General features: G+C 36.9%; 1 protein-coding gene across 1 annotated transcript; it reads left to right on the forward strand.

Moving 5' to 3' along the window:
- The first annotated feature begins 286 nt into the window (after positions 1-286).
- Positions 287-1,792, forward strand: LOC126718290 (stemmadenine O-acetyltransferase-like). The gene has a single exon (XM_050420407.1). It carries the CDS (start codon positions 383-385, stop codon positions 1,676-1,678), a length of 1,296 nt encoding a protein of 431 aa, XP_050276364.1. The 5' UTR covers positions 287-382; the 3' UTR covers positions 1,679-1,792.
- Positions 1,793-20,368: the final 18,576 nt, after the last annotated feature.

A 20,368-nucleotide genomic window follows, 5' to 3' on the forward strand; every position in this document is an offset into this window, starting at 1 on the left:
TTTCTATTCAAGAGTTGATACAAATAATTCTAAGGTTGACGTGATAAAAGAATTTGTATAACCCTGAGATAACTTATTTTATTCCATTCAGGTTGATTTTCAGGGACTACCTGACCGTCTCCTTTTCTTGCGGCAGGTAATCCTCACGTATCGTGTACCCTTAATCAATGTTCTTTTTTTTTGGGTAAACACCCTTAGTCAATGTTAAACAAAGAAAAACCAATAAACCTAGCTGTGGAATTTGGACACTTTACCAACATTTTTGCTATATAACCATGAAGGTCATGGGGGCTTTTCATCACTGAAAGCCAGCAGCTACTTCTGCCTAGCTAGCCCTACCCTTGTTTTGCTGAACAGCTTGAGATTAATTTCTACTAAAACAATGAAGGTTGAAGTGGAAGTTATCTCCAAGGACTCCATCAAACCCGATTTTCCAACCCCTGAACACCTCCGCCATTACAAACTCTCTTGCATTGACCAAATTACACCCGAAATTTTCATGCCTTTCGTTCTCTTTTACCCAAAAGATGGCACTGCTAATTATAGCAATCTAGAGCGCCATGACGTGATTAAGAAATCATTGTCAGAGACCTTAACACGATTCTATCCTCTAGCAGGACGGGTTAAGGAAAATCTTTACGTTGATTGCAACGATGAGGGCGTTCACTATGTTGAAGCCGAGGCCAATTGCAAACTTTCTGAGTTTCTTGAGGATCCGTCACCTACTGAGGACAACAAATTCCTTCCATTTGAGCAGGATGATGTCAATGATCTTGCTTTAGCTGTTCAAGTCACCACCTTCAACTGTGGTGGCATGGTGCTCGGTCTGCTCTTTGCTCACAAGGTTTCCGATGCTTCCTCGTTCTTCTTGTTCCTCAAAAGTTGGGCTGCTATTGCTCGTGGTTGTGGCGATGACATACCACTTCCACAATTTGATTCTGCCAAGTTCTTTCCACCGGAGACTTTACCTAGCTTTAGTCCAAGTAGAGGGATGGGAAAGGACAAGATTGTGATAAAAAGATTTGTCTTTGATGCAACAGCTATAGCGGCTTTTAGAGCCACATACAACACAGACAACAAGAACATTGAATACCCACGTACAACTCGCGTGGAGGCTTTATCAACTTTCATATGGAGTCGTTTCCTTGCTGCAACTCAACCAGAGAAAGACCCTAATAAGGTTTACGCAGTATTTCACATCGCGAACCTGCGCACGAGGATGGATCCCCCTCTTTCAGAATATAACTTTGGAAACATGGGCTTGCCTACAGCCTCCGCAGTCCCCTGGGACAGCGGGGATGGGTTTTACAGTGTGATTACTCCAGTAAGAGACGCCATAAAGAAAGTTAACAAGAACTATGTGAAAAATCTCCTAGAGAATGGTGGGCATATGGAATTTATGAAGGAGCACGGGCAAAAGCTCATCAGAGGGGAGCTGGTCTCCTTGGCCTTCACAAGTTTGTGCAGGTTTCCAGTATATGATGCTGATTTTGGGTGGGGGAAGCCTGCATGGGTTGGCTCGGCAAAATTATTGTACAAGAATCTGGTTACTTTCTTTGACACCAAAGTTGGGAATGGAATAGAGGTATGGATCAACTTAGAGGAGGAAGACATGGCTAAATTTGAAGTAGACAATGAGCTTCTGGCTTATGTTTCATCAGCAAAAGTTTCTGCTTGAATGGATTGGGTAATAATCACCATCATGGCCTAAATGGCTTATTAAGTTATTATCTCGTTGTCTTCAAAAGAAAGATGACCATACAAATAAAGTGTTAAGTATTATTTTCATTTATATTTAGATGTAGTTATAACTTATATATTTTCTTAGAAGTAGTGTAACTTAGTTTCAATCCCTATGTAGGACAAATGGTGGGATACATAAGATTCAAAATTTTAAAGAATGGTAACAAGAGGAGAAATACAAAATAAGGACATGTATAATAGACATGGAAAAAAACTAAAACCTAGAAATACTTAGACTAGAATATATATTTATAATTATTAAAAAGGTTCAAAATTATGACATGCGTTCGAAAGTCGATGCTCACAAAGACTAATTCTTAGATACTATCAGAGTACGGAGAGTGGTGCTCTCTCTTCTCATATTCATGGTAGAGTCTACTCATTAAATTTATGATAGGATCCATCATAAATGTAAGAGAAATGAACACAATTTCTTTATGCTCTAGGATTACATAAGAATTTCTACTCACAAAAGTAGAATGTGGAATTGTTGCTCAAAACAGATATTGGCTGGGGATGGAGTATTGGAGTTGATCATTGAAGTAGGTGGAGTGATTAATTCACTTTTGAGCAATAATCTCTTCTGTGACATATCTTAATGTAATAGATGTAACGGTATGGTAGCTTGCCCCTTGATGATATTGGCAATGTACATTAGGGTTGTAACTTCTTGGCGAGGGACTTGGTATAGACCTTGTCTCTAATAGGCTCCATTGAGCCTTAAACTTATTAAAAGCCTGACTCAAACACATATGTAACTCATCAAAATCTAATTGAGATCTAGGATGGATAGTTAAAGAGTGTTGAGGATCAATGGCATTGACTTAATTTGATCATCCTCATTGGTGGCGTGCACTGTCGATTCTCTTAGTTGAAAGGTTCTCTCTGTCCTTCAACATGAGATTTATGATGCCTATTATGTCTTTGTTACTACTCTAACTGTAATACCCGAAGAAAAAAAAAAAAAAAAAAGAAGGGTATTTAAGTAAATCTTTTGTGGGGTCATGTAACGATCCAAGGAAAAGCGCTAGCCACATCTGCGCTATACCTCAAAAGGACTAGTCACAATTGAGTCTCCTTGTAGTTGTTAATAAAGCCCAGTTCAACCCAGTAAATACCCGATGTGAGACTCATCACACACCTACACACATCACACAATCAATCAAATTGAGGCATCACAATCTCCCCCACTTAAATCCCTAACGTCCTCGTTAGGGCCCACTTTGTGGGGTAGTGTCTCTGAGCCCACACGGGGTTACCGGGCCGGCTCTGATACCATAAGTAATGACCCAAGAAAAGCGCTAGTCACATCTGCACTATACCTCAAAAGGACTAGTCACAATTAAGGCTCCTTGTAGTTGTTAATAAAGCCCAGTTCAACCCAGTAAATACCCGATGTGGGACTCATCACACACCTACACACATCACACAATCAATCAAATTGGGGCATCACAATCTCCCCCACTTAAATCCCTAACGTCCTCGTTAGGGCCCACTTTGTGGGGTAGTGTCTCTGAGCCCACACGGGGTTACCGGGCCGGCTCTGATACCATATGTAACGACCCAAGGAAAAGCGCTAGCCACATCTGCGCTATACCTCAAAAGGACTAGTCACAATTGAGGCTCTTTGTAGTTGTTAATAAAGCCCAGTTCAACCCAATAAATACCCGATGTGGGACTCATCACACACCTACACACATCACACAATCAATCAAATTGGGGCATCACAGGTCAATTTGATAATTTATAATTATAAGGGAGTTTTTTGAAAGCCTAACTATATAAAAGCTTATTAGGTCAATGTATATGGAGAGATGTTTTAAGAGAGAAGAATACCCAAAATACTCAAGTAGAGAAGGTTTGATTGCACAATTGAGGTAAGAGCCTAAGAATTTTCTTTCTTGTTAAATCTAAGCTTTATTTGGAATTAGAGTACTTTTTATGTGGGTATTTTGGCCAATAGTGAAACTATTTAATCATTCTAGAGTTTTAATGATGTAAACGAAGAAAAGTTTGGATTTATTTTTGGAAAACTAGACACTGTTACTGCATATTTTTAATGTTCAGTAACTTAATCTTATCTGTGCCTTTTGTTGCCTTGAGTGGAGAGAAGTTTTTTGGCTTCATGGGTCAAGTTTCTGCACAGGCCTTTATCCCGAAGTGATGGAGTTAAGGAGTATGAGAAATCAAAAAGAATAGTAACTAGTCTAGGCTTTGAGGCATGACAAGTTATTAGTTATCGCATGTTAAAAAAAAAATTATATATATATATATAAAGGTGTTAACGTAATTGTGTTTATGTCATACCCCAAACCCAAAAGGGTCTAAAGCGTGAGAAAGACATCTCAAAAGTACCTGTAGATATTTTTCCTTTATGGCAAATCAAACTATAGGAGATCTTTATTTTCCTTTCTTTTCGAAAGGATAAGAATATACAACCATACTAAAATCTCCACATTATAAGTTAGAGCTCTATAACATATTTACGAACAATAACTAAAAATCATGTGCCTCCACATAATACATAAATATATTACAAAACTCTAATGATTTAAATGGAAAGTCCCAAAGTTCTCTAAAATATGCAATCCCAACGAAACCCTTGGGTTGAGAAGCCTTAAGAGCCTAACTTCTAATAAAATTAACTACTGCAAGCTCCCTTAAAAATAACTAGATCGAATCACCAACCATTAGTAATGTAAGTCTCCCAATTCAGCATAAAACTCCAATCACTACCAATAAGGCAAGCTTCATTCCCATGATATAGCTAATTCATCTGTAAGACTGTGAAAGATTAGGATGAGCTAAAGCCCAATAAGTAGCATAATTAAACGAGGGTGGGGGAAATGCAAGTTTCATCTTCAATAATAATAATATGACAAGAATGATTAAATAATGAAACACAAAGTTTCTCAAAGTAAATACCTTGAAATTATACATTACAATTTGTGAGCACCAACAATATAATTTCCAAAGCCACAATATCTAACATAAGGTAAATTATCTCAAATATATCACACTACTACATAGACCGGTCAGGGGATCCACCCATTCACAACTGGCATGATATTGTCCTCTCTAGTATGCAGACACTTGGCCTCATGGACAGCAGCCTCACTCATACCCTCATGGTTTGTCTCTCCCCCCATGGCAGCAAAGAGAGCGTATCAAATAGGACCTCTCTTGCATGTGGTTTCTTGGCCCCATGGGCAGAAACCTCACCCACACACAATTAAGGAACCTCCTCTCCCCATGGGCAGCAGGGAAAAACGCGTCATCCAAAGTGAAAGGGCACTGACCTGGATTTGATTCCATTGTCACAAAGACTACAGAAACCAAATCGGGTGATCACGGAGAAATCACACATGGCATGGTGTTAAAACCCCATAAAGCTCACAGGTATACATTTCCTTTAAAATACATAGTTTATAACCAAGTAGTTCCAGAAAAAAATAAAAAATAAAAAATAACTTCTACAAAGTTTGTAAGGTTTTTCAACTTTATTCTTGTCAAAAGATTTTCTATCAATTTCCCACATAACAAGACAAGATAAGCACCTTTAAATTTTCTAATATACCATGAATTCCAAGATTTCCTTATCAAAGATTAAATAAAAGATGTTCATTTTTCTGTATCAACAATTCGTGCATTTCCCCAAATGCAATACCAAATATGATGTACTTTTCATATATAATAATATATAATAGGGTCACAACACAATACTTTTAAGAAAACATATATCCATATATAATTTTCCAAAATGTGTTTGACCAAAAAACAACATTTATAAAACATTGTTATTTTCCAAAAATCCCTTTAAAATGCTACTTACCTTGCAACCCGCAAATAGCCTAATTCTCCAAGCTCCGAAGGAGATTAGCTAAAACCTCAACAGTATCAAGCAAATCTAACACAATAAGCATAAAGCTTAAAATTGTATCTAGCTACAATTTAGAAATTGCCAAATAAGCACTTAATTAGGCAAGCCTAGCATTTAACCTCATCAATAATAATATATTCCATTTCCAAAGTTTCTCAACAAATTGATTCACAAGGAATAAACTCCAATTTATAAAGTTAACACATTTAATATCATCCCCAACATCATGACTAGCTTTCACAAAATTTACACTACATCATTAAGAGACCCATGAAAGCAAAATCAAAATATCCTCCAAAAAAGGAAATTTAGAACTTCAAACCCAATAGCAATGGAAAAATTGGATTTACTAACCATCACATGTTATAACTCAAAACCCCTAAATTTTCCACCATAAATAAACCTTAGGTAGTCATCATTAGCACAAACCATATACCCACTCATCAAATAATTCCACCAATACAAAACCCATACATATAAACACATAAATATTACTTCCAATACTCATAAATCACATAGGTATCATTATTAAAACTTAGATAAAAATAACCTCAAGCAAAAGTATTTAAACCCACCAAAAAGATTAGAAACTTTTACCTCAAATAAAAGATGGAGATGTTTAGAGGTTCCTAAGGATTTTCCGGTGACATTGCCGGAAAAATTATGGTGGAGATGGTGGTATGGATGTACCAATGGGAGAGGATGAGCAAGTGATAGAGAGGGATAGCCAGATATGAGAGGGTGAGGTAGATTGAAATAAGTGGTGGGTAGTGGGGTTAGGTGGGGCACGTGGGAACCCAAAAAAAAAAAAGAAAAAAACTAATCTTACACCTTTTTTTTTGGGTTGGATTGACTGGGACTCGGACGTTACATTCTTCCCCTCTTATAAAAATTTCATTTTCGAAATTTTATGTACCTTGATCCTAAAAAGGTTTGGGTATCTTGACAACATAATGTCCTCATGCTCCCAAGATGTCTCTTTCACCAAACGATTCTTCCAAAGCACCTTTATCCAAGATACTGTTCTATTGTGTAACACTTGCTCCTTACGATCTAAAATCTCTATCGAAACTTCTTCATATAACAAATCATCTCTTATCTGAATCGGCTCATAGCTCAATACATGTGAAGGGTCAGGAATGTATTTCCTTAACATAGACTCATGGAAAACATTATGAATTCCTGACAACGCCAGTGGTAGGGCAATTATATATGCAACTTCGCCCGCTCTCTACAAGACCTCAAAAGGCCCTACAAACCTAGGGCTTAACTTACCCTTTTGCCAAATCTCATTACTCCTTTCATAGGTGCAATCCGTAAGAAAACTTGATCTCCAATTTCAAGTTCCAAAGCTTTCCTTTTAATGTCATAATAGCACTTTTGTCTACTTTGGGCTACTCGTAGTCGATCATGAGTCATATTTACCTTCTCACAAGTCCTCTAAATAATCTCTGGCCTCAAGACTTTTCATTCTCCCACCCCATCCCAACAAATTGGGGATCTACACTTTCTCCCATACAAAGTCTCATAATCTCATCAACATAGAGCTGAGCTAACTGATCAAGGGAGTAGTTCATCCAAATAGGGAGAAAATGAGCTGATTTTGTCATTCTATCAACAATCAGCCAAATAGCATCAAGACCCTTAGGAGACCTCGACAATCCTGAAACAAAATCCATAGAAATTTTCTCCCACTTCCATTAGGGAATATGAAGTGGCAACAAACCTGTAGGTCATTGGTGTAACACCTTAACTTGCTGACAAGTCAAACATTGCTCTACAAAGTGAGCAATATCCCTTTTCATATTATTCCACCAAAAGTTTTCATGAAAATCATGGTACATCTTTGTACTACCCGAATGTATAGTATATGGGGAATAGTGAGTCTCCTCTAGAATCTCCTTTTTAATCAATGGATCATTTGACACACAAAGTCTACTCCCAAATCTCAAAACACCATCCTCAAAGATAGAAAATTCAGATTTCTTTCCACTATGCACCTCATCCTTGATTTTCTTTTAAATGTGAGTTATTAGCCTATGACAATTTAATTCTTTCTACCAAAGTTGGTTGAACACTCAAACTAGCCAGGTAGGCCTTAGAATGGCCCATAACAACCTCAATCTCCATCCTTTCAAGATCACGAATAATTTCCCTTCGAGTGGTTAGCAAAGCAGCTGAAAAACTTGAAGGCTTTCTACTAAAAGCATCAGCTACAACATTAGCCTTACCAGGATGATAGTTAATAGAGCAATCATAATCCTTAACCAGTTCCAACCATCTCTGTTGCCTCATATTTAAATCCTCTTGGGTAAAGAAATACTTTAAACTTTTATGATCAATGCAAATCTCGCATTTTTCCCCATAAAAGTAATGCCTCCAAATTTTCAAAAAAATAAATAAATAAAATAAAATAAAAAAAACAACTGCAGCCAACTCCATGTCATGAGTGGGGTAATTTTTTTTTTTTTTAAATAATTTTTCAAGTGACGAGAGGCATAAGCCACAACCTTCCTATTTTGCTTCAACACACAACCAATTCCCTTATGAGAAGCATCACTATAAATGACAAAACCCCTCGTACCTAAAGGGATAGTTAATACTGAAGCTATGACCAATCCCCACTTTAGCTCTTGGAAGCTTTTCTCACATTCTTCCTTCCATTCGAATTTAACATTCTTCCAAGAAAATTGTGTTAAAGGAGTTGCAGTGCCGGAAAATCCCTCTCCAAATCTTCTTTAGTAACTAGCAAGGCCCAAGAAACTTCTAACCTCACTCACTTGTGTAGGCCTATCCCAATTAACCACCACTTCTACCTTATTAAGATCCAACATAATTCCATAGATTTCACATAACCCAAGAATACTACTTGATTCAACCAAAATTCACATTTCTTCAGTTTAGCATACAACTTCCCTTCTCTTAGAATCTACAGAACAATCCTCAAGTGTTCTTTGTGCTCCTCTTGACTCTTAGAATAAATCAAAATATCATCAATGAACACAATGACAAATCGATCGAACTCATGAAACACCCTATTCATCAAATCCATAAAACCAATAGGGGCATTAGTTAATCCAAATGGCATCACCAAAAATTCATAATGACCATATCTAGTTCGAAAGACTGTCTTTGGTAGATTCTCACCCCTAATCTTCAACTATTGTTAACCAAAACAAAGATCAATCTTGGAAAAGACTTGTGTTCCTTGCAACTGATCAAATCTGTCATCAATACGAGGCAAAGGATATTTATTCTTTATGGTGTCTTTATTAAGCTCACGGAAATCAATACATAACCTCATAGACCCATCCTTTTTCTTGACAAATAAAACTGGACCACCCCAAGGCAAGGCACTAGGGCAAATAAACCCCTTGTCTTGCAATTCTTCCAATTGCTCTTTAAGTTCTTTCAACTCTGATTCTCCTGGAGGCCTAAACACCACCTCTTTCTCAAAACAATGCACACTAGCATGGTAAGAAGCCAACCAATCCACGCCTAAAATGACATCAAAATCATGCATATCTATTAACACCAAATCAGCCAATAACTTTATCCTTAATTCAAATAATACAAGACTTAATCACAAGATTAGTCATTAAAGTATCACCAATAGGGGTTTAAATCAATAACTCCAAAATCAAGTAGTTCAGCACTCTCAATAACTTTTCCATCATTAGCAACCAATTTTATTTTGCCATTAGGTTAGGTTCACCATTAAAAGTTTGAAGGTTTTGCTTATGGAAATCCCCAAAAGAACAACCCTCCTACCTACACTCACCACCCTAGACCGATCTAGCAATCCTAGCATAGATCCTGTCTACCACCTCATCAATCTCACCACCATCAGGAGTGACAAATCTCTCATGCTCTTGGCATCATCTAAGGCCATGCTTTAGAGTTGCAACCTCATCGACATGCCTTACTTTATGTGCTTTCTTTTTAGGAGGTATAATGCACAAGGGTACTAATGTCCATACCCAAGAATTGAAGTAGGTAATCGCAAGGCAACATAGAAGGTTATTATAGACAAGCTAGATAAGAATAAAGGAAAAGCAGGTGGAAGTTGAAACAAATGAAAAGAATAAACGATTCATCAAACTACTAATGCTCTGACTTAGATCAAAATCAATTCCTATATTCAAAGTCTACAGAATCATAATCTAAGCTCTGATACCATAACTATCACGCCCCAAACCCAAAAGGGTCCAAAGCTTGAGAAAGACATCTCAAAAGTACCTATAAATATTTTTCCTTTATGGCAAATCAAACTATAGGAGATACTTATTTTCCTTTCTTTTCCAAAGGAAAAGAATATACAACCATACTAAAATCTCCACATTACAAGTCAGAGCTTTATAACACATTTACGAACAATAACTAAAAATCATGCGCCTCCACGTAATACATGAATATATTACAAAACTCTAATGATTTAAACGGAAAGTCCCAAAGTTCTCTAAAAAATGCAATCCCAACGAAACCCTTGGGCAGAGAAGCCTTAAGAGCCTAACTTCTAATAAAATTAACTACTGCAAGCTCCCTTAAAAACAACTAGATCGAATCACCAACAATTAGTAATGTAAGTCTCCCAATTCAGCATAAAACTCCAATCACTACCAATAAGGCAAGCTTCATTCCCATGATATAGCTAATTCATCTGTAAGACTGTGAAAGATTAGGATGAGCTAAAGCCCAATAAGTAGCATAATTAAACGAGGGTGGGGGAAATGCAAGTTTCATCTTCAATAATAATAATATGACAAGAATGATTAAATAATGAAACACAAAGTTTTTCAAAGTAAATACCTTGAAATTATACACTATAATTTGTGAGCACCAACAATATAATTTCCAAAGCCATAATATCTAACATAAGGTAAATTATCTCAAATATACCACACTACCACATAAACCGGTCAGGAGATCCACCCATTCACAACTGACATGATATTGTCCTTTCTGGTATGTAGACTCTTGACCCCATGGACAGTAGCCTCATTCATACCCTCAAGGTTTTTCTCTCCTCACATGGGTAGCAGAGAGAGCGAGTCAAATAGGACCTTTCTTGCATGTGGTCTCTTGGCCCCATGGGTAGAAGACTCACCCACACACAAACAAGGAACCTCTTTCCCCCATGGGAAATAGGGAAGAATGTGTCACCCAAAGTGAAAGGGCACTGACCTGGATTTGATTCCATTGTCACAAAGACTACGGAAACCAAATTGGGTGATCACCGAGAAATCACAAATGGCATGGTGTTAAAACCCCATAAAGCTCACAGGTATACATTTTCTTTCAAATACATAGTTTATAACTAAGTAGTTCCAGGGAAAAATAAATAAATAAATAACTTCCGCAAAGTTTGTAAGGTTTTCAACTTCATTCTTGTCAAAAGATTTTCTATCAATTTCCCACATAACAAGACAAAATAAGCATCTTTAAATTTTCTAATATACCATGAATTCCAAGATTTTCTTATCAAAAATTAAATAAAAGATGCTCATTTTTCCATATCAACAATTCGTGCATTTCCCCAAATGCAATTCCAAACATGATGTACTTTTCGTATATAATAATATATAATAGGATCACAACACAACACTTTTAAGAAAACATATATCCATAAATAATTTTCCAAAATGTGTTTGATCCAAAAACAACATTTATAAAACATGGTTATTTTCCAAAAATCCCTTTAAAATGCTACTTACCTTGCAACCCGCAAAAAGCCTAATTCTCCAAGCTCCGAAGAAGATTAGCTAGAACCTCAACAATATCAAGGAAATCTAACAAAATAAGCATAAAGCTTAAAATTGTATCTAGCTACAATTTGGGAATTGTCAAAGAAGCACTTAATTAGGCAAGCCTAGTATTTAACCTCATCAATAATAATATATTCCACTTCCAAAGTTTCTCAACAAATTGATTCACAAGGCATAAACTCCAATTTATAAAGTTAACCCATTTAATATCATCTCCAACATCATGACTAGCTTTCACAAAATTTACACTACATCATTAAGAGACCCATGAAAGCAAAATCAAAATATCCTCCAAAAAAGGAAATTTAGAACTTCAAACCCAATAGCAATGGAAAAATTGGATTTACTAACCATCACATGTTATAACTCAAAACCCTAAATTTTCCACCATAAATAAACCTTAGGTAGTCATCATTAGCACAAACCATATACCCACTCATCAAATAATTCCACCAATACAAAACTCATACATATAAACACATAAATATTACTTCCAATGCTCATAAATCACATGGGTATCATTATTAAAACTTAGATAAAAATAACCTCAAGCAAAAGTATTTAAGCCCACCAAAAAGATTAGAAACTTTTAGAAGATAATTAGAGGTTCCTAAGGATTTTCCGGTGACATTGCCGGAAAAATTATGGTGGAGACGGCGGTATGGGTGTACCGGTGGGAGAGGATGAGCAAGTGATAGAGAGGAGTGTATGAGAGAAGAAAAGAAAGAAAAGAAAATAAGAAAAGAGGGATGGCCGGATATGAGAGGGTGAGGTAGATTGAAATAAGTGGTGGGTCGTGGGGTTAGGTGGGGCACGTGGGAACCCAAAAAAAAAAATCTGATCTTACACCTTTTTTTTTTTTTTTTTGGTTGGATTGATTGGGACTGGGACATTACAGTTTAGGTGGTGTTTTTTTTTATAAATTGACTTTTGACCCTATAGGTATTCTATAGTCTTCAACCCTAGGAGACTATTTGTGGCAGAAAGTAAAGAAAATATATGATATGAATAGGTGGATTTTTGGTGTGAGATAAAAGTGGAGAATTATTGGATATTTTAGAAAATTTTCTTTTTGTCAAGTACCTTGAAAGTTAATTTTAAAATTTTATTTTGGAGTAAATTGTATCTAAAAATTGGTTTAGGTGATATCTAAGGATTTCAGAGGAAGGATTAAGAAGAAATTCTTTTGTGTATGCTAGTTGAGGTAAGTAACATTATCCTAATTGGTTTTATTTTTACTACTATTGCATTTTTAACTACTGAAAACTGTTTATAACTGTTAGAATTTTATTTCAACTTGTATTATTGATTTCAAGTAAAGAATTATCATAAATATATCTAATTACTGAATATATGATTTATTTTATTTAATTGTTTTTAGCTATATTGATTGGTGGTAAAGATTACAGAATTATCACAAATATATTTGAATACTGAATATATGATTATATATATATATATATATATATTTGAATGAGATATATTTTTTGGTTTGAACTATGATTTGATATATTTGATTTTGGACAATCTAACTATGTTTGACTTTGATACCCAACCAATGGGGGTTATTCACTGGTACTCTAATACCCAAATTAATAGGAGTTATTCATTGGTACTCTAATATCCAAACCAATGGGGGTTATTCACTGGTACTCTAATACTTAGTCACAGGGATATAGTGTGACTATAGTCATAAGATTGTTAAGAATATGAATTACGTTTGAATATTTGAACAATTTTGAGTCCTTAAAACTACATATTTGATTTTGGAAATGTTTGAGTATTTGAACTATTTTGAGTTATTAAAACTGCTTATGTATTTTTTGAACCTATTGTAAGTTATAGATCTTGTTATATGGAAAATTGACTACTTTCTAAACCATCTATGATATATTTGTAACATTAAAATATGTGATTCATATGTAAGTTATTATTTTAAGACTATGAAACTTCTTTAGTTATTTTTGAAAACCCATAGTATATCATAACTTTTGAAGACTCATATTACATCTTATTACTTTATAGATCTATTGCTTGATAGAACTTACTAGGATTTTGGTTACTTGTTGAGTTGTCAACTCACCCCTTTTTCCCCTCCAATTTCAGATTGTGAAGAATAGCAAATTTTGGGAGTTTTGATGTTGTGTTGTGGATAGGAAAAGATGCTTAGTGATTTTGGGATTAGATGGTCTTCTAATAGTTTTATATTTATTGGCCAATTGTCATTATGTACATGAGGTTTGGATTTTGTTCCTATTAAATTATTGGAGATCTATTCATAAAAAAATTGTTGAGGTATTTTGAATTTATTTGATTTAATTTTTGAGGATAAATTTTAGTTGCTAAGAAGGCCTTGCACACTTGTAGGGTGCTTACATTATAAGCGTGCGGCAGTTGTCACATGCCTATCTTTATACTTGGGTTCAGGGCGTGACAATTTTAACGATATCAGAGCTTAGGTCATGATCTTGTAGACTCTATACTAGGATTTGATTTGGGATAAGGTTTGTGCAGTGGGAATTACGATTATAATAATTGTTTATGAAGGTTATCAAGTCATAGATAGTGTTCTTTTGATGACTTGATGAGAAGTGTAAGTGAGGTTCCATCATATAATGATTTGTTAGGTCATATTTGAAGGATTTGATATTTATGTCTATGTGCTTATGCATACATGACTTATGTTAGGACATATGTGTTTCACTTGTTAAGAATATATGTCATGATTTTATGTAATTGGCTTATCCTTTAACAAAACGAACTTTACTTGTATTTGGATAGATTTAGGATGTTTTAAATACTTCAAGAAACCTTGTTTCGAGATCAAGTATTGAAACTTTCAAGTCTGTTCAAGAAAACAAGTTTAGAGTGCAAAATCATTAAAGCTCGACAGCTACATTTATCGAGCTTAAGGAAGCTATTCTTCATTCGGTGTGCTCGACACCTGTTATCTGTCGAGGTTTAAGATTTTTAGAATTCCAATCTGATTTTCTTAGGATTCGTGAATGTGCCTTTGGGCCTTCTTTTCTCCTAAACCTAGACATATAAAAGGATCAGTTTAAGAGCCGTCAAAGGGTTCACAAGTTGCACAAGCTTTAAGCAAACTCTGTTCAAGCAAATTGTGACCGAAAACGAAGTTCTTGCCCTAATTCATCTCTTTCTCTTGAAAAAGTTGCTGTGTATGTGCACCGTAGGGTTTTGTGACCAAGCATCTTCTTGATCTTCATCGTTTGGATGAACTGAAAAACTTTGCCACCAACAACCTTCTTAGTTGGTGATTCAAGTTGCGTACTGGGATCCGCGCAATTAGTTAGTCACGTATTAGGAGTCGTGCATCTGAAAGGGGAACTGTCACTACAGAACAAGTCCAATTGAGTATTGGGGTAAGGGTTCAACTATAGGTTGGTAAGGTACCGGGATTCCTTTACTTATAACTGCTTGTTGTGATAATAGTGGAGTTTCGAGAGTGGTGAACTGAAAATCACCCGATGGGGTTTTTGCCATTAGGTTTTCTCCATTCGTAAACAAATCACCATGTTATTTATTTTCCGCTGCATATTTAGTTTATTGGTGATTTGTTTGTGTTACCACGCATTTGTATGATAAATTGATTAATTAATAACTTGGCTAATTAATTAATTAATTTCTATCACAAGGGGTCATTCAGTTTATGGCCTATCAAGTGGTATCAGAGCAAGCACACTCTGATAAGGGTTTAGTCTGTTGTGTTGATCCATTGACCCCTGTTTGTCATGGATAGAGGACAGTCATTAATCATACCCCCTTTATTTGATGATACTAACTATGCATACTGGAAAGTACACATGAGAGTTTTCTTGCAGTCTTTAGATGAGGAAGTGTGGCAAGCTGTGGAGATAGGCTGGACTAAGCCTACAGAAGCGTGAGCCGTCTGAGATGATGCCAAGATTAAGGTGGCAAACTTCAACAGCAGAGCTTTGAATGCATTGTTCAATGCTGTCACCAATGAGGAGGTCAAGAAGATATCCTCCACTGAAACTGCCAAGGAGGCTTGGACCATTCTCTAGACAACCTATGAGGGTACGAAGGTTGTCAAGGACTCAAAGTTTCAGAGGCTTACTACAAGCTTTGAAGAGATAAAGATGGAGCAGGATGAGTCTTTCGATGAGTTCTTTGCCAAGCTAAAGGACATAGTGAACTCAGCCTTCAATCTTGGGGAAACCATTCCGGAACCCAAGATTGTGAGGAAAGTGCTCAGATCTGTGCCCGAGAGATTTCATGCCAAGATTACGGTAATAGAGGAATCAAATGATATTGACAAGATTTCTCTGACTAAGCTGGTTGGAAACTTGTAAACCTACGAGCTAGGATTGACAAGAATAGGCAAGTCGGGTAAAAGCAAGAGTATGGCACTGAAGGCCAAGAGTAGTGAAACAGATGAATCTTCTGATGAAGAAGATTCCAAGATGAAGTCCTACATTACCAGGCAGTTTAAGAAGTTTATGAAGAATGCCAATGGAAAGGGTTTCGACAAGGACCACAAGCAATCCAGCTCTTCTCAGTTTAAAGGCCAAGACAAAGGGAAGAAGGATGCTAAGGAAGGTGGTCAGTACATTGTTCCCTCAGGACCTAAGTGCTTTGGGTGTCAAGGCTTCAATCACATGAAGCATGAGTGTCCTACATACCTCAAAAGCATTGGGAAGAGCAAGGCACTTGCTGTTACCTTGAGTGACACTGAGCTTGAGGATGATTCCGACAATAAGGATGACGGAATCTTAAATGCCTTCACGGCCACGATCAATCCTACTAATGGGATTGTTGAAGATGTGGTTGAAGAAGAGGAACTAGTGGAATCTAAGTTTGAGAAGATGGATGATCAAGATGACATCCATACAGCCTATAAGAAGCTGTATAAGCTTTCTGAGAAGCATGAGAAATTATATAGGCTAACCACCAAGAAACTTAGTGATGTGGAACTTGACCGTGAAGAGCTTTCCACAAAGTTTGATGAGGCTAATCAGACTATTGGAGCACTAAGATTCGAGAACAATTTCTTGGCTGAGAAGACCAAGAAGCTTGAAGCGAAGCTGTTTCAAGTTAGAGCTCAATTGGAGAGGACTTCAAGCGCAAAGCTGGATGAGATGCTAAGCATTCAGAAATCTGTTTCAGATTGAACAGGCTTAGGGTATGGTCTTTCTTCCTCTAATACTGCTTCTTCTAGTACTACTGTTTTTTGTTCCTTCTACTAACAATGTTAAAACTGAGAACAATGAGATTAAAACTGAATTAGCTAGTGAGAACTTAGATAAGGGTAAATCTATCTTAAGAGCACCCCCTAAGCTTGAGAAGAAAGATGTTAAAAACCCCAGGGCTAAGAAGGCTAACTCTCAAAAGCCTAAACAAAAGAAGCAGCATCTATGTCATCATTGTGGAGCTGCCGGTCATACTCGACCAAATTGCTACAAGTGGCTTGCCACTCAACAGAGCAACAGAATGATAGCATCTGGGAACCAGAATCAGCTTCAATCCTCTCTCACTCCCCTTGGTGATCTTCTCAAAGCCCTCATGTTCCTTTCGAACTTGAACAGTTTTAATTCTTCCCCTTCATCGCCGGTTCAAGGGTTTGCTAGACGAAAAAGTTCTTCCAAGGTGTTAAAGGAAAAGGGCTTCAAGTGATTCTGTCACTTTTCTCTCTCTCTTCTTGTTTTTGTGTGTGCATTACTTATGTGTTTTGCTTTCATGTTTTGAGTCAGTCTAGTTTTTATACTTTGTTTTTGTTTGGTTATTTTTCAGTTTTTTCTTTGTTTTGTTTTTCTTTATAAAAATAAAAATAAAATTGAAAAATCAGAAAAATACAAAAACAGTGTGTGTTATGTGTACTTTAGTACTTGTGTACCTTGGATGACCATTTAAACAAAGTCTTCTAAACATTGTATCATTTGTAGCTTAGATGAGCATCCCTATGTACAACTAAGCAAGTGAGCTTTGTGGCTCGTGTTTGTGATGAGTAAGATTAAGTTGTCTCTTGAACTTAACACTCATATCACTATTTTTGGCGGGAAGGACTAAAAAATTCTGAAAGAAAGGCATAAATAACCATCTCACCACTGTTGCCTGCCAATCATAATAAGACACCTGTATGCTTCGGCATAGCAAAAGTGCATTGTCAATGACATTTGTGTGCTTAGGCATAGCAAAATTGGAATGTCAAATATCATTGGGTATTTCTTTTCTCTCTCTAATAAGCCCATGCATGATATGTTTAAATGAAAAATATGCAAAGAAAAATCAAAAGCAAAAAGATCAAAAATGCTTTAAATATGATTGCAAGCGTATATTCTAGGAGATGTGAGTGTTATAGGATGTACCTCAAAAGTGATAGTCTCCATCAAGCAGTTATGATTGTGTGTGAGTTAAAATGATTTTCTCATATCTCAAATCGTCATAACATGCAAACACTTATGCAATTTTGTGATGTTTTTCACACACAACATGCAATATTCTTTGCTATTCTTAATACATGTGCAGGTACAGTGTGATTTGCCCATCACAAGGTTTTACATGTGTTGATGTATGCTCACTAAATTGTCTGGACACTTATTTTGAAATATAAAATTGGTTAGACGTGTTTTGTGTGTACTTTTGAAGATCCATGTGCTTAATTTTTTCCTTTGAGAGATGTTTTTGATAGTTTAATATGTTGATTGGATCATTGGTTGAGTTGCATGTTGGATTACATTCATGATTGTGTTTTTCACATCTTAGAAAACTGTTTTTTAAAGATGGCTCGACACCTCCTTGATACATCCTCGATAGCTGGCTATCTGTCGAGCTTCCTTAAGCTTTTTCTTATCGCAATCTTGCCTACACCTCGATACCTGGTGGATCTATCGAGATTGGGTCTATATTCTTGATAGCTTCTCGATACCTAGTCGTTCGATCGAGCTTTTGTTCTCAATTCTGGTGTGTTGATCCTCGATACCTCCTCAACACTCAACTGTCGATGAGTATTTCCTCGACACCTCCTCGACAAATCGCTCGATACCTCTCAATACTGCATCTATCAAGATTTACTGGCTTTCCTATATAAAGCCCCTGCGCGATCTGGATCTCATTTCCATCGATCTCTCTCTCAATACTTCTCTATTTCTCTCCCAAAAACACTCCAATCTCACTCCTATCTTGGTTCTCAAGGATTTTTCAAGGTTTTTCTTCTCTTGGTAAGCTTCTAATCCTTTCTCATTCATGCATTTCATGTTTTGAAACCTAGGATTTGGGGTTTTTGGAAATTTTTGGGGTTTTCCAAAATTGATGAGATTTCATTGAAATTTTGGGTTGGGTTTTCACTTAAATGTGTTTAAAACCTCATACATTGCATCACTTTAGCATTATAATGGTATTGCTATGCATTTAGATGTGTGTTATATGTTTGTGTGCTGATAGGTTTGGATTAGGCTGAGCCCATGATGCAATTTCCTTTGCATGTCACATGTTCATACATTTCCCATGCATACGTACTTCTTTTCAATATATTTGATATATTTGAAAATGTTTGAGACTTTTCTGATTGTCTTTCTTTCTCTCCCTCTCTGTTGTTTACGTTAGTCATGTCTATGGCACTTAAGCGTAAATCCACTCTAGCCTGGAATCCTCTTCATTCTGGTGCTTCTTCTTCGTCTGATCCTACCTTATCTCATATCCAGTTTCGTGATGATGATGCCTTTAAGGCATTTTTGGAGAACTTTTCTAGACAAGGCATTCATTCGGAACGCCAAGTCATCTTGACGGATTTTGCAGACACCGACCTTCCTTCTGTCATTCACAGTAGGGGATGGGAGTCACTGTGTGACATCCCGGTCACCTGTCCTCTCGTGCTTATCCAGGAGTTCTACTCCAACATGCATGGGATTGATCGGTCAATACCTCTTTTCTTCACTCGCGTTCGAGGTACACACATTCCTATCACACCACAGCTTGTTGCGGATGTGCTTCGGGTCCCTAGGATAGAGTTTCCTGACTATCCTAGTTGTGAGCGTCTGAGGACTATGTCCAGGGATGAGCTCATGTCTGCTTTTTGTGAGCGCCTCTCTTCTTGGAGTGAGCATCTTTTTACACCATGTCGACCTTTTGCTAAAGGTTCTAGATTCATGAACATGGTGATGACTTTTGTTTTGCATCCCCTCTCTCACTATAACTCCATCACAGAGTCTCGTGCTCGGTTTTTGTTGTCTCTTCTTGAGCATCTTACCATAGACTTCCCTTCTCATTTCATTCTATCTATTATAGATCATCTAGATTCAGCTTTCCGTGATAAGCTCATCTTTCCTTCCGCTATCATGAGGATTCTACGCCATTTTTCTATTTCTTTTCCCTTTACCATAGACCACTTTACCGTCGTGTGTGCCATAGATTACGCTACTGTTAAACGTAGCGAGGCCCAGCTTCAGTCACGGCAGTCAGATTTAGCAGCTCCTTCCTCCCGTTTGGCTCCATCCCGTTCGGCTCCATCCACATCGGCTCCTCCTTCTTCTTTGGGCGATATGTCTCTAGAAGATATCATGGTGCAGCTGCAGCACATGGATGCTCGCCTCGATACACTCTCTACGGAGTTGTATCAGGTGAACGTTCGTGTCGGTCATATTGCACGACGACAGGCGTCTATAGGTGGCTTTGCTCCTGAGGCTACTCCTTCACCACCTTCTCCCATGGCTTCTGCTTCTGAGGATAAGGATGATGATGATGATGATGATGATGGTGATGACGATGATGCTTCAAATGATGATGATGGAGATGCTAGCTCTGCCGATGAGATGTCTACTTGACACTCTTACCCTTTGTCATTCGTGACAAAAAGGGGGAGTAGTTTTGGTATGAGAGTAGTCCATCTTAGGGGGAGAGTTAGTATAGGATCATTTTGTTAGGGGGAGTGTTGATACATTTTTGAGGGATGTAGTAAGAATATTTCTTTACTTTCTTTTTAGATACATTACTCTTATACATG

Source organism: Quercus robur, chromosome 3, assembly GCF_932294415.1.
Source record: "Quercus robur chromosome 3, dhQueRobu3.1, whole genome shotgun sequence".
NCBI lineage: Eukaryota > Viridiplantae > Streptophyta > Magnoliopsida > Fagales > Fagaceae > Quercus > Quercus robur.